We start from the raw sequence: 15,867 nt of genomic DNA, 5'->3' as shown, positions 1-15,867 counted from the left end.
GGCAAGCGGTCCTGCCTGGGGAGTACCAGGAACTAGGAGATAAATTAAAGAACAGAACCTCAAGGGTTATAATTGCTTGATTATTATCCAAGCCACATGCAAACTAACATAGGGATAAGCAGATTACGTGGCTGAAGATGTGGAAAAAGTGGTTCCATTTTATAGGACACAGGCACCAGTAATGGACCGGGATGAACCGGGCTGAGACCAATCCCTGCTGGGTTTGCCAGCGGCCTACTGGGGAGGGGTGGGCTTGCTGACAAGCATTTCTGCCGATTAAGGGATCTGGTAATGGGAATTGGTGGCGGGGTGGGATGCTGAAAGCCATACCCTTGCCCTTGCCTCTGACCCCCTCCCCCTACCTCACTGGCGACTCTCACCCTGGCCCACCTAACCTGTCTCCGGGATCCAGTGATGGTCCCTTTTGAAAGCCTCAGAGCATTAATGACTGCAGTCACTGCTCCCGGTAGCGCTGCCAGTAATGGAGAATAGCCGAACTCCAATTGGCTGGCAACTTTTGGGGATGGGATATCCAGTCTACTGGGGCCTTGATCGTGTGGGAGGCACGATGCTGGCTAGGTAAGTGCCAAATTGCACATACTCTACCACATCTTAATCTATGTTATTTATGCCCACGTTTAAGTCTATTGTAAGATTCTTTCACACATTAACTTGGACTAAGCACTAAAACACTGAATTCAGTGGAACAACATTTAGGCTGGTTATACAATGGGTGGATGAGCCACTCTGCCAGTTTACCATCCAGGCAGTGAAGTTGAAAATTACCACGTTAACACCCATGTAACTCCTCCCTCAAATATCATTATTAAGTATACATTTCCAGAGCACATTTCATATTCTCAGTTCTCATTCATATGCCACTGAAACTGCATCTGAGAACACTAGCATCCACTAATTAACAAAAAGTATTTTATCAATGGTAATGCTTTACTATGTTTATGTAATAAATTTAAAATAGCCTTAACTCTGTGTGTGAATTCTGAGGTGTAAACCCAATGGTGTTGTACTCGTGCTTTAATATGCTTTGTATTGACATTTTTTGATACTTAAAAAAATATTTATATTTAAATTGACTTCCATAAGATCATAATAGCAGCAGCAGTAGACCATTTGGTTCATGGAGCCTGGTCTACCTTTCGATAAGATCATGGCTGATATGATTGTAGCCTTATCTCCACTTTTCTGACTGTCTCCCATCACCCTCAACTCCCTTAGCAATCAAAATTCTGTCTAACTCAGCCTTGAATGTGTTCAATGACCCAGCCACAACTGCTATCTGTGGAAGAGAATTTCAAAGACTGATGACACTCAGAGAAGAAATTCTTCCTCACTTTCATCTTAAATGGGAGGCCGCTAATTTTTAAACTATGCTCCTAGCTCCAGATTAGGAAAGCAAGACAGCATCTATCCTGTCAAGCCCCTCAGAATATTACATGTTTCAATAAGATCATCTCTCATTCTTCTAAATTCCAATGAGTATATGCTCAACTTGCTCAACCTTTCCTCAGAAAGGTTGCTTCCATTGCACTGGTTAAGTAAGAAAACTGAAACTGTACACAGTACTCTGGGTGTGGTTTCATCAGTGCCCTGTACAGTTGTAGCAATACTTCCCTAATTTAATACTCCATTCTCCCTTGTAATATAGGCCAACATTGCATTTTCCTTCCTAATTATTTGCTGTACCTACATGCTAACTTTTTGTGATTATTGTACAAGGACACCCAGATCCCTCTGTACTGCAGCATTCTGCAGTCTCTCTATTGAAATAATTTTCTAATTCTCTTTTCTTCCTGCCAAAGTGGACATCTTCACATTTTCCTACATAATACTCCATTTTCCAAATTTTTGCCTGCTTTTTTTTCATGTGGGATGTGGGCATCATTGGCAAAACCAGCATTTGTTGCCCATTCCTAATTGCCCTTGAACTTAATGGCTTGCTAGGCCATTTCAGAGGTCCATTTCATAACCTATTTATATCCCTTTGCAGATTCTTGTAACTTGCTTTCCTACCTATATTGTATCATCAGCAAATTTGGCTACAATACAGTAGGCCCTGATATCCAAGTCATTTATATAGATTGTAAATAGTTGAGGCCCCAGCACTGCTCCTTGTGGCACTCCACTAATTACAATTTGCCAACCTGAAAGTGATCCATTTGTCCCAACCCCCTGTTTCCTGTTCGTTAACCAACCCTCTATCAATGCTAGTACATCTCTCACACAATGAACACATTCTATATGTCTTGCTACTACCTCCTTAATAATGGATTTTAACATTTTCCCAATGATAGATATTAGATTAACTAGCCCATAGTTCCCTCCTTTCTGCCTTCTTCATTATTCCAATCCTCTGGGACCTTTCCAGAATCTAGACAATTTTGAAGATTACAACCGATGCAGCCACTTCCTTTCAGACTGTAGGAATAAAGATATCAGGCCTAGGCAGCTTGTCAACCTTTAGTCCTATTAGTTTTCCTAGTACTTTTTCTCTAGTGATCATGATTGTTGGTTCCTTCCCCCTTTTTGCCCCCCCCCATTTTTCTTCTATTCTTTGGATGTTTTTGAGCATTAAACTTTTATGTGGCTTGTCTTATGAGGAAAGGTTGGACAGGCTAGGCTTGTATTCACTGGAGTTTAGAAGAGTAAGAGGCAACTTGATTGAACCATATAAGATCCTGAGGGGTCTTGACAAGATGGATGTGGAAAGGATGATTCCTCTTGTGGGAGAATCTAGTACTAGGGGTCACTGTTTTATAATCAGGGGTCAGCCATTTAAGAGAGAGCAGAAGAATGTTTTTCTCTGAGTGTCATGAGTGTTTGGAACTCTCTTCCTCAAAAGGCACTGAAAGCAGAGTCTTTGAATATTTTTTAAGGCAGAGCTAGATAGATTATTGATAAGCAAAGGGTGAAAGGTTATTGGGGGTAGGAGGAATGTGGAGTTGAGATTACAATTAGATCAGCCGTGATCTTATTGAATGGCGTCGTGGGCTTGAGGGGCCAAGTGGCTAGTTAATATATTTATATGTATGTGGCACCTTATCAAATGCCTTTTTGAAATCCAAATACACTACATCTACTGGTTCCCCTTTATTCACTCTGCGTATTCTTCTTCAAAGAATTCTAATAAAATTGTCCAACACAGTTTCCCTTTCACAAAACCATGTTGACTCTGCTTGATATGATTTTCTAAATGTTCTGCTACTATCTCCTTAATAATGGATTCTAACATTTTCCTAATGATAGATATTAGATTAACTATTTCATAGTTCCCTCCTTTCTGTCTTCTTCATTATTTGAATAGAGATACAGTTTTCCAATCCTCTGGGACCTTTCCAGAATCTAGGGAATTTTGAAGATTACAACCAATACAGCCACTCCCTTTCAGACTGTAGGAATAAAGATATCAGGTCCAGGAGACCTGTCAATCATTAGACCTATTAGTTTTCCTAGTACTTTTTCTCTAGTAATTATGATTGTTATTTCCTTCCTCCCTTTTCCCCTCATTTTCCTACTATTCTTGGGATTTTTTGTATCTTCTACTGTGAAGACAGATAAAAATTTGTTCAAAGTCTCTGCCATTTTTTTGTTTCCCATTTTTCCCAGTCTCACCCTCTAAGGGACCGATGCTCATTTTGACTACTTGCTTCATTTTTATATACTTATAGAAACTTTTACTGTCTGTTTCCGTATTTCTTCCTAGTTTTCTCTCATACTCCCAATTTCTTCTATACCATCCTTAACTTTCTTGGTTAGCCACAGATGGTGCCGTCTTCTCGTAGAGTCTTTCTTTCCCAACGGAATATATCTTTATTAGGAGCTATGAAATATTTCCTTAAATGTCTGCCACTACTTCTCTACTGTCTTACCTTTAACCTATTTTCTCATTCCGCTTAGTCAACTCTATCTTCATGCCCTTGTAATTGCCTTTATTTAAGTCTAAGACACTAGTTTCAGACCCACATTTCTCATCCTCAATATGAATGTGAAATTTTATTATGGCCTTTACTATGAGGCCATTTATTAATTTGGCTCATTGTACATTACTAGGTCCAAAATAGCCTGTTGCCTGGTTGGTTCCAGAACATGTTGTTCTAAGAAAATTTCCGAAATATATTCTTTTAACTCATCCTCCAGGCTACTTCTTGCCAATTTGATTTGTCCAATTTCTATGAAAATAAAATCTCCCATGATTATTGCAGTGCCCTTCTTATAAACCCCCAGAATTTATTGATTTATACCCTGTCCTACAGTTTAGCTATCATCAGGAGACCAATAAACAACTCCTACAAGTGACTTTATTTCCTTTGATATTTCTTATCTCCATCCAAACTGATTCTACATTTTGATCTTCTAAACCAAGATCATTTCTCACTACTGTATTGATCTCATCCTTTACTAACAGACCCACTTCACCTCCTTTCCCTTTCTTCCTGTCCTTCCAAAATGTAAATACGCTTGAATATTCAGGTCCAAGCCATGATCACTTTGCCACTACATCTGTGTAATAGTTATAATACTGATTCATTTCAATTTTTGCTATCATTTATGCACCTTGTTATGAATGGATCACGCATTCAGATAAAGAGCTTTTCCTGCTGTCTTTTTTACTATTATTCTCTACTCTGATCTTATTTGTTGTTTGTATGCCCTGTGCCTTCCTGTCACACACTAGTTATTATCCACATTGCTACCCTGCATTATTGCCTTGTCCTTTCTCTTTAACTTTCCAAGTTTCCCCTCACCTGAACTCTCGCCCCCACTCTTCTTTCTAAGCCTTCCCTACTGCCCTAGTTAAATGATTCACCAGTACACTGGTCCCAGCATGCTTCAGGTGAAGGCTGTCCCAACAGTACAGCTCCCCCTTCTCCGAGTACTGCTGCCAATGCCCCATGAATCGAAACCCATTTCTCCCACACCAATCTTTGAGCCACACATTCAACTCTCTGATCTTTTATTTACTCTATGCCAATTTGCTCATGATTCAGGTAGTAATCCAAAAATAATTACCTTCATAGTTCTGCCTTTTGATTTAGTCCCTGGATGTTCATACTCCCACAGCAGAACATCTTTCCTAGTCCTACCTATGTCGTTAGTACCCATGTGGACTATGACAACTCGACCCTTCCCCTCTCACTCTAACTTCCTGTCCAGCCCCGTGCAGATGTCTTTAAACCTGGTACTGGGCAGGCAACATAGCCCTAGGGACTCGTGCTTTCAGTTGTAGAGAACACTATCCATCCCCTTATCTATATGCCCTTCACTAAATCTATATTCCTTTACTCCCCCCACTTGAATGACTCCCTTCACCATGCCTCTGTGATCAATTTGCTCATCCCCTCTGCAGTCCCTGCTCTCGTCCATGCACGCTGCAAGAACATCGAACCTTTTGGATAATTGCAAGGGTTAAGGCTTCTCCATTGCTACCTTCTGGGTCCCCATACTTGTCTCATTCACAGTCTCCTTTTCCTGACTTTGGACCAAATCAGAAGTTCCTAGCCCAAGGGGTGTGACTGCCTCCTGGAACAAAGTGTCTAGGTAATTTTCCCCCTCCTTGATGCATTGCAGTATCCAAATATCAGACTCCAACTCGTCAACACAGAGTCTTTGGGCTGCAGAGACTTATTTCAGCTGTGATTGCTGTGGATCATGCAGGTGTCCAACAGGTCTGACATGCTACAGCTGCAACACACCTTTATTGTGTTTTATTAGGTTTCAAGTTTAGAAATATCACTCAACAGTTATCTGTAGTACATTAACTAGTTAAGTTATAAATTTAATGCAATACTCATATCTCCCCAAAACTGGTTTTACTGCCCCTGTTTAGAGGGATAAAATCTTAAAAACTCAATAACCAATCACCTACCTGCTCACCTATTTAATGCCTTTAAACACTCCTCAGTTACTGGAGGCTGCAAAAATGTGTAAAAAGCAACATCTCCTTCCCTACTCTGCACCGAGTTGCTATCTGCACCAAATTTTTAAGTTAGCACTCATGCCTCAGAACAATCTGTCCTCACTCACTCGGCATTCCTACACTCTACACAGTAGTAAAATCTGTCTGCTTTTATAGTGGGTTAGCAACTCACACCCAAATTGCTAAACCAGCTTCCTGCCACAGTAATTAACACCTATTCAGGCAACTAGGGAAAGATTCACATCAAACCTTGAGATAAATAATTGACTGTATTGAACCTTAACCATGAGGTGTTTGGGTGGTGGGAAATTAGCTAGGGTTGCCACTTCTATATTTTTGGCAGGAAGAAAGTGTTCCTGTGGAAGTTGGGTGAGAACAGTATTGGGCTTAGTTGTGGTGCTCCCAATAAGCTGCCAATAACTCTTGCCTGAACTCACACCTGATGAGCACCATTTGGATTATATACCAGAGGTGACTATAGAAATCAAAGCTCAGCAGGAGCCAATTCCTACTGATTTTGATAAAGAAGTATGAATTTTTCTTAAAGAACATGAATGGCCTCTGTGGGCCTCATGAATGAGATTTCTGTTCTCATTGGTAGCCAAATGTAATTATGAGGAGTATGTAAGCATATTAAAGAAAGAACATGTGATTAAATAGCATTTTTCACATCTTCAGGACATCTCACAAATTAGTTAATTTATGACTGATGCAATATAGGTAAATAAGGCAGCCAATTTGCATACAGCAAGATCCCACAAATTACAATGAGATAAATGACCAGATACCTGGTCATTTAGTGGTGTTGATTTAAAATGCAATTCAATTTTACATTTCTTTTTACCTAATTACAAAGATAGTTGGAAGAAGAATAATAATAGCAGTGTATGTAGTCCAAGAGAAATCAACCAAGAAAAGGAATGGTTTTCAACAAGGGTAGAAAAATCACAAAAATATTTATTTTGGTTGCATTCAGACTACATTTCAAAACATACTTGAATGTGCTATCCAGTATAGGGGCACTCAAAATCTGAACTAAAAATCAAATCTAATAATTTAGAATAAGTATGGTTTTAAACATTCTGGGATCACTAAAATTAGTATTGTTTTAAAACGACACGCCTGACCATCTTGTTACACACCATAGTTTGAAAACCTTTACTGTCTTCAAAAGACCAATTTACTTTCTATTGTGTTACATTTGAAGTGATGGATTGCTGCCCATTTCAAATTCTAAATCTCAAGCAGAATTGATTGCACTTATTTAATTGTAGTGTTTCTTAATTCAGATTGTTGATATAATATGAAAATTTCAATCTAGCTAAATATTTTGGTACAGAACAAATTTTGCATGCCTTAAAGATTATTAAGAAGATTAAGAATGCAAACCTTGTAGATTAATCTCTCAAGCAAAGGAATGAGTTTCACCTCTTTCGGAAGTAAATAGTGATAATGTATTTTCAGAGCTGACTTTAATATTGTTGTAAAGGGCAGATCCTAATGAGTTCACATTTTTAAGTAACTTTAGATGCAGCAAATATCTATATGTAAGGGAATGGAAATGAGATTAATTTTTTAAAGCTAGGCTAAAGGTTGACGTGTGAAAAATTGAGTTAGTTTGCAAAAAAGAAATTTGTTTCTTTGAGTAAAAATTGAGGTCAAGAGGCCAAAGCTTGCCTTGCTCCTAGATGAGTGAAATGAATCAAACAACATGGCTACAGGAACGTGTGCAGATGTATAATTTAATGATGAGGCTACATTCATTATCCTGAAGATGTTTGTAACATGGCTGATGTTACCTTTTATAATGACAATGAATTTTGCTTAATATATGCACTGCCTTAAAGTGATTTCTGAAATGATAGCATTTTTTAAAAAATAGGCCAAGAAAGAATGGTCTTGGCCTTATTGCTGCTTGTCGTTTTTTTGATTTACATTACCACCATGCGTTTTTTGGTTATATTAAACAGCATGAAACTCATCTGCTAGGAGTATCTTTTAATTACTGTGTGCAAATTTCATCTGTAATTGAAACAAAAAGCTTTTCAGCCATCTTCCCAAACCATCTTGACAAGCTGAAACCTGAATGTTATTTTCTGGTGCTGCGATTAGATTGGGGCTGAAGTCTCCAGCTGGCAGGCCTGTCTATGACTGGAGGCGGCCTGTCCCCAGTGCTTGTCATTTCCTGACATGCCTGACAGGACAAGGAGAGCCGTCCCAGACAGATTCATTAGATGGCATTTTCTACAGCTGGGCTAAAATGAGGGCTGTACTTCATCACAGCAACTATGAACTAACTCTGTAAGGCCCCTTGTTGGTATTAACCAAAGCCATGTTGTTTTAGCAATTTTTATTTTGCAATATTTTAAAATCTTTTGACATGTTTTGCTTAAGTTTCCCTGAAGCTCACACCTCATGCATTATGCTGACTTTGATTCTAAATCCAAGCTGCTGCTGTGGTTGAGACCATTGTGATGGGATATCGAGCATTTTATTCATTCATGAGATGGCGGAGCTTACCTTTCACCTTATTGTTGGCTGCCATTTCTTTAGTTCATGGTCTCTATGACAACTGTTTAAATTGGGATGAGTAACTGTCATCTGGAGTATTACTGAGAGAAAAGTGTTAGTGAGCATAAAGTCCCATAGATAGAGCATTTCAACATAATCCAATTTTAATTGAGCTCAAGAGACTTTGATGTGCTGCATAAGGTCAGGAAAGAGCTATTCCAGGGAGAAATTAAACCAGCCTAGCTAGACTTCAGTACTACTGACTGTCACCATTTTAAATGAGCATTAGCATCAGCCTTAACCTTCCCCTGTGGAACATCTCACTTCACTTCCAACATTTCTCTGCCTTCTACCATATGCGAAGGTTGAGGGACTTTCATTTTTTTTAACACCTCCTTGATTAAGTTTGAAAAGCATGAAGCTGACCTGAGATGCACGGAAAGCTGTCAATTGGGTCCTTCTTTGTAAGTAAGGGTGGGAAAACAGAGAATGGAGAAGGATTATTTTCACTTGTCAGCTAAAGCCCACTTGATTTTTTTTACTCAAAAGGCAGGCTGCCTTTAACCTGTACCAATGTAACAATTAAGATTATTTGGTAACCAAATAACATTAAAAGCAATTCTGGTTTGTTTTTTTTTAAAAAAAATATGACATTTAGAACTGAAAAGCAAAACCAATCTGTGTTTAAATAGGAAAATGTGTCTTGATAGTTCTGATGTGTCTTTTGTGAAAAGGAAAAGGCTCCTTTCATCTTTTTCTATACATCAGCAAATCCTCTGTGGTATTCTTAGTACAAATTTTCTTAAGAACACAAAAGGGGCAAAAATTCTACCACACTTATTATCCCTTTGAGAATTACAATTTTATTTCTGAATCCTTTCTCCAGACATCGTAAACATAACATTTGGCCGAGTGTTGTGTATATTTCATAACTGTTTTTCATTGTGGTAGATAAATATAAGCATTGCATTCATTTAAAATGTTTGCACAGAAAAAATGTACCTTAGAAAAACCGCATATTAAAAATCTTGCAAAAAAATAAACCTTTGACAGTAAGGAAGTTTTGTGTTCTTAAATAAAGTCATTTAAAGCCGTTTGAGATTTATCCAGAAACAATAACTTACTTTAACAGTGAATGTGTTTATAATCGTGTTACGTTATGTAAGTGTATTTAGGCTGTGTTCCAAAACTAACAGAGCAACTGAGTGCACATCCTTGCCTCTTAACATACACCAGCAATCACAAATAGATTGATTAGCTTTCTTAAACAAAATTAGGTTTATACTTTCCAAGAACCAATTTTTTCAAAAACTCTTCAGACATTCCTTAACGTTACTTCAAAATTAATAGGAAAGTTAAGGTGCCTAATGGAAATTGTTGCAGATCTAACATTTGTTATTTCTTGCATAAACATGAACCTAAAATAAAGGAATATCCTCACAGTTGCATCCTTAATTCTTTAGATGGGTAAAACACTTGTTTTACTGTGTTTTAACTAAACAAAATGAATATATTTTCAAATTTCAGGTCCTTGCTTACACTGAAGGTTTACATGGAAAATGGATGTTCAGCGAGATACGGGCTGTGTTTTCCAGACGTTATCTCCTCCAGAGCACTGCTTTGGAAGTTTTCATGGCTAATAGAAGTATGTGCTGTTAGAAATCAATTTTCTGTTTGAAAGTGATATAAATGCAAACCTAGATGTTGTCATAAAAACGTGCTTGAAATAAGAAAAAGATAGTTCTTTATTGCATCACAAAATTATATTTTTATATAACATATATTAAAATTATATTTTTCTGATGTTTTCTGCAGCTTCTGTTATGTTCAATTTCCCAGACCAAGCTACAGTGAAGAAGGTTGTATATAGTTTACCTCGTGTTGGAGTTGGCACTAGTTATGGTTTGCCACAGGCCAGGTATTCAGTATGAATGTCTTTATACAAAATTTCTCCCAATTTTTCATCTCAAATCCAGTATTCCTAAATTAAAAGTTATTTTAACCCAGAACAGCCTTTGTAATGATACAATGCATAGCAAATCACTTTGTCTAATATTTTTTACCAACAACCATTTGTAAAATATTAGCTCACCTACCTATATTTGTAAAATTATTCCTTAGTGTATTCTCACTACCCAATATTAACATCTCAAAATCATAAGAAAACACTGAGAAAAGTCTATTTAGCCATCTATCCTGTAACTCATAACTTGTTGCATGCTATGTACAAGTATATCTAATTGAAAGTGATTATGTTTGGAGTTCCTGTATATTTTAACAAACCAGATAGATTGAGCTTCTGCAATATATAGAATACCTACATAAAATCTGTTGTAACCATTAATATTCCAATATGTGCTATTCCAATATGTGGGTCAAGCAACCAATTTTAGTAATCCATAGAGAATTAACACTGGTTCTTTTCATGAATCTCTTATTTAAACTCCAGTATTCAAAATCTTAAATCTATGCTTTTATTGCAATGTTGCTTTCTCATGATAACATAAGCGGTTCTGCATAGGATGACGGATAATGTGAGTTAAATCCACAATGTGGAGGAGTATTTGTGAGAGTCAGCCCATGACATCATCAGTGAAACAGTCCAATTACAGCAGAGAAACAACAATGATATAATAATAAAATTGATGATATATATCCAGAATTTAAAGTTTTAAGTATTATTCTTTCAATAAGTAATGTATTGCACCTTTTAAAAATTACTAGTTGTTTTTGTTGAGTATGAGTTGGGGCAGTAGGAGGGCAGTGGGCTCGGTGGGGGGGGTGGGGGTTACTTGACCATAAATGTATATTTATTATTGAAATGTAATGTTAGAAGTTTCACTGTTTTGGTGGTTTAAAAAACCATTAGCTATAGGTAAAATGATGTGTGCTAATCAGTGATTTCCCTACAAGACTTAACATGTTGGATTTGTTGACTTTTGTCTATTCATCATCACTATGGTATCACACTGAATAATGAAACAGGGTAATTGCATATCACACCTTGAGAAAGCTTGATAAATGAGAACTGCTGCAGGTTGTTTAACAGCAGTGACTGTGCACTGTAGCCTACAGAGTAGCAACATGTTTACTTTGCACAATAATTGTACCATTTATATAAATTATATAAAGTTGTAATCTTAAACATGGAAAAGAAGAGGAAGGATAAACAAATCTGCACTCATACTGATACTTGTTATCCACTGTGAAGTTTGAAGTAGCATTTCTTCTCGCTGTCACTAACTAAGAACAATTAGGTTATCATTCATAAGACAAAATAGGTGTTTTCATTTTTCATTTACTTTGCTTATCCTTCATATTTTTAATAACTCTGCAACTTAGTAAAATATGGAACTTAAAATTAGATTTTCCCTATAATAGCTGTCTGTTGTCAATTGCTTTTTACTTCAATAATTCATTATAAATCTATAGCCTGAAACAAATAAATTGCTGACGTAAACAAACTACCCAGTCAGCAATACTCATTATGACAGTTGAGGCCAATAGCAGTTCTCATTCTTTACAGTATCACCATTTTTATTCCAAACTTAAAGTTTACATAGAAGCTTCTAAGTTGTGCAGAAATAGGATTCTCCAAAATGTGCAGGAACCATCATACACCTCCATTTCAGTACAATTTTTGTTTTATTATCATCAATTTTACCTTTTACGGCTGTGTTAGAACATCTTAGCAGTTGTTTCGGGTAAAATGAGATGCTGTGTGAAGTTATATTTGCTTATCAAAACCACCTGTCCCTTATGCATTCACAAGGCTATAAACTAAGAACCTCCATTATTATTGGTAATTATAGTTTAGGCTTGCAATAATGAATTATTCTACCTCCCTTAATTCTCCATTCCAAAAACTTAAAATAGACTTGTGCTAAACTTAAGTAAAAGTTTCCTTATAATTGCTTCCTTTCAAAATATGGATCAGAATTTCAAGGGCTGTTTTCATTTAAAATGTATTACTTGTTGTAAGTACTAAATAACTGCAATAATCTGCTATAGATTTTCACCAGTTTCAGTATATGGTGTCGATCTTCTGATAGATCCAATTTCCATGAAAACGTATAATGATGTATTTGTTGCTGATCAATTCGTCAACTAGTTCTGATATTTTAATGACTAGTTCATTGGACTATGCAACGCAATATCGGTAAATATTTGCTATTCAGTTAGCAACATCTCAGACGTTAATACATTCTAAAATGTTGTCTCCCTAGTTTGTTATCCGAAATATTTGCAGGTTTTTACAGTTGTTAATTACAGCAACTAAACTGACTAATGGATTTTGTTTATGGCAATCATGAAATATTGGGGTCCTAGCCTCCTGTGCATGTTGAGAAGCGCAATATTTATTCAAACCTAGTTTCTAAAGCATCAAGAAAGATCAAATTGGTTAGAATTATCACATTCAATTTATTTACTGGCTTCAAACTAGTCACCCCAGAAATCAATGATAGTAACTTTGGGCAGAATTTTACGCTGGCAGGATTTTATGGTCCCACTGAAGTCAATGGAGTTTTGAACGGCTCGCCGCATTTTAAAGCCCTGCCCCTGCCGTGACGGGGCCGTAAAATTCAGTCCTTTATGCCTATTGTAATGTTATTTTATTTTGGAAATTTAGGTCCTTTACAGTTCTTGATATCTTGCCCTGCTAAACTGGTTGTTAGTGTAATTTTTAAGAAATAATCCAGGATAAGGTTCATGAGAATGGAAGCCCCAATCAAGACATCGGCCTCAACGTGACGGGCAATTTTTCTACAAATACTTAAGTTCGAGAATTCTTCTTGAAAATGAGTCATACTCTTTTAACACATCTTATTCATCCTGCATTATTTTATGTTGTTATAATACACAGCTACTGTATGCAAGACGTGTCCACCATTTGGGCAAAAAGCATATATGTGCAATGGCTTATTTAATGTTATTTTTCAAAATTAATATATTTGTTATCTCACTGGAAAATTCCATGATTAGTTGGCAAAGATCCTCTTTAAGGCTTATGAATTAGTACACCAAACGGATTAACCAGCTCTCAATATGTTTCATAATTATTTTTCACCTAGTGCAATGACATTCTTTTATAATCTCATTTTCTATGACAAATTCAGATGTTTGACTTCATTGAGTTCTTAAGCTTTTCATTACAAAGGTTAGTTTCATTACAAGAGACATAAAAAACACAAATATTCTTGTTTTTAAAAAAAGCGAAAGAACACCCAACTGTCAAAGTGTGAACAGAAAACAAGTTGTTAGTTACTCAATACAGCTCTCATTTTAATATTAGAGGACAGTGAAAGCTCTACTGCTATGATAGGAGAAAAAACCGGGCTGCATATCTGGTAGATGGCAAGAACTAGGTGCTTTACTGTTCCAAAAATATAGAAGTCTTTTGAGGTGTCCTAGGGAGGTAAATATTTTCTCATTTTTGATACCGTAATTGTGGATGAAATCAAATGTGTACTATGAATAACAACTCCTTCCCTGTTTTTTTGGAACTAACAGGAGAATATCATTGGCCAGTCCTCGACAGCTTTTTAAATCCTCCAACATGACACAACGTTGGCAACGGCGGGAAATTTCAAACTTTGAATACTTGATGTTCCTTAACACTGTAGCAGGTACTTTGTAGCTATTGGGTCCTCCTTGTATGTTTTTATATCAAGGTTTGGCTTGATGGTTTGCATTTATCCAGTGGTATCCAGCTGCAGGCCATGATGGAGACTGAAACCATCCTATTAAATTTTATCAGGAGACACATAACCTGCCACAGTGACTGTAGATTCATTTATTGTTACTGGGGTTATTCTGTGGTCTCACTCTGCCATTTCCTTTGTTGACAGCTTTGTCTGAAACTGAAGCTTTATTAGAGTCTACAAACCATTTTCAGAGTGTGTCTGGAAATAATAACGAGAAAATGTAATTTTAGTGCTTTGTCACTCAGACAACAGCAACGAGACAGTAGAACAAGAATGGCACAGTATTTTGTTCAGTACAACATCTTGAATTGTGGCAGATTAATAGAAAACAACATAAATATACATGGAAATAGGAGATTTTGTGTTTGTATCAGAAGGTAAAACAAAGGGAGAGTACTTTACATGTTTCCATACAACAAATGTATTTTCCACTGTTTTATTTTCTGATGTGTGTGTGGTTGAAGTTTGCGCTGAATTAATTATGTATATATTTAGTTGCGGCATGTGTTCAGCTTATTATTGCCATCTAATTAGATGTAACTTGAACTGCTTACATGGAGAAAAATCATAAAAAATTCTTTACTAATGAACTGAAGATGACAAAATGTCTGTTACGTGTTAGGAAGCAGACAAGCGGAGGAATAACAATCATAAACATACTATAGACAAGTACATTAAAAAACTTGGGTTTTTAGTGATGTTTTATCTAAGCCTTCTGGTCAAGCAGTTTTGTATCTTATTTTAAGAAATAGACTGATATAAAAAATGTTTTATCAAAATCTGAGAAAATTAACAAGTTTAATTACAGATACACGATGTGCCAGAAGTTAACCATTTTATAGGGGAAGCTTTTCTGACCATTTGAATGTGTTTTTAAAGTAAACTTATCCCCACAAATCTCCTATGTCATCTTGTGAATGGTGAAAGAAAGCAGTTATGAAAACTCATTAGAATGACCTAAGCCAGTCCCTGAACAAGAGGAGTTAAAATCATGAAATCAAAGATAACAATGTCTACTGCAATTTTTGTCATCCATTTTTTATGTGTGTTCAAAATGTTTAATAGCCATCTGAACATAATATATAAAAATAACATTTATACCAGGAACATTATTGTAAAAATTGCCACAGGCTTGGATTTCTACCATCTTGATATTTGCCCTCATGACAAACTCACTGCTTTTAAAGACACAGTGAAGAACACTTATGGATTTCAGATTTGAAACGAAATCCACCTGTGGCAGAAAACATCTGGAAACAAATGCAGTTGGAAATTTGATTAAGTATACAATTCTTTAGCAACTCATTCTATATTCCATGCAGCACCAATCGATATCTGAAAGGTGAAGAAAATATTGCCATCGAGATTGAGTTTACAGCAAGCTGAATAATGTGAGGATGCTGCCATGTCACTTGAGGTCATGGGTTTCTCATGTTTCAGCTGAACACAAAAAAATCCCAGTATGTGTGCCATTTGTACACAGAGGATGCTTAACAAAACAAGCAGACCTGCGTGTTTTATAGCTATGCTTCATTCAGAGGAATTTGTGCCAGAACATTCAAGGAAATGCTTTGACAAAGGGAAAAAGATGACCAAGTACAGGAAGTAGTAAGTGGAACATAAACATTTATAGCTACTGTTATTTTCTCTCTCAGTATGTGCTAAGACTTGATGAATTCAAAAGAATTTAGTAATTGTTCTGATTCCTGATGTTTC

General features: G+C 36.5%; 1 protein-coding gene across 2 annotated transcripts in view; it reads left to right on the top strand.

The window, feature by feature from the left end:
- nbeaa (neurobeachin a) overlaps positions 1–15,867 on the top strand; it is a 1,069,212-nt gene that overhangs the window by 824,830 nt on the left and 228,515 nt on the right. For both annotated transcript variants that reach the window (XM_041199054.1, XM_041199053.1), the window contains exons 41-43: positions 9,974–10,091; positions 10,262–10,364; positions 13,958–14,073. In XM_041199054.1, the coding sequence (XP_041054988.1) occupies positions 9,974–10,091; positions 10,262–10,364; positions 13,958–14,073 (337 nt within the window). The remainder of the gene's footprint in view (positions 1–9,973; positions 10,092–10,261; positions 10,365–13,957; positions 14,074–15,867) is intronic.

This window comes from Carcharodon carcharias, chromosome 11 (assembly GCF_017639515.1).
Source record: "Carcharodon carcharias isolate sCarCar2 chromosome 11, sCarCar2.pri, whole genome shotgun sequence".
Taxonomy (NCBI): domain Eukaryota; kingdom Metazoa; phylum Chordata; class Chondrichthyes; order Lamniformes; family Lamnidae; genus Carcharodon; species Carcharodon carcharias.
Note: the sequence above shows the minus strand (reverse complement) of the source record. Positions and strands in the feature narration are given on the sequence as shown.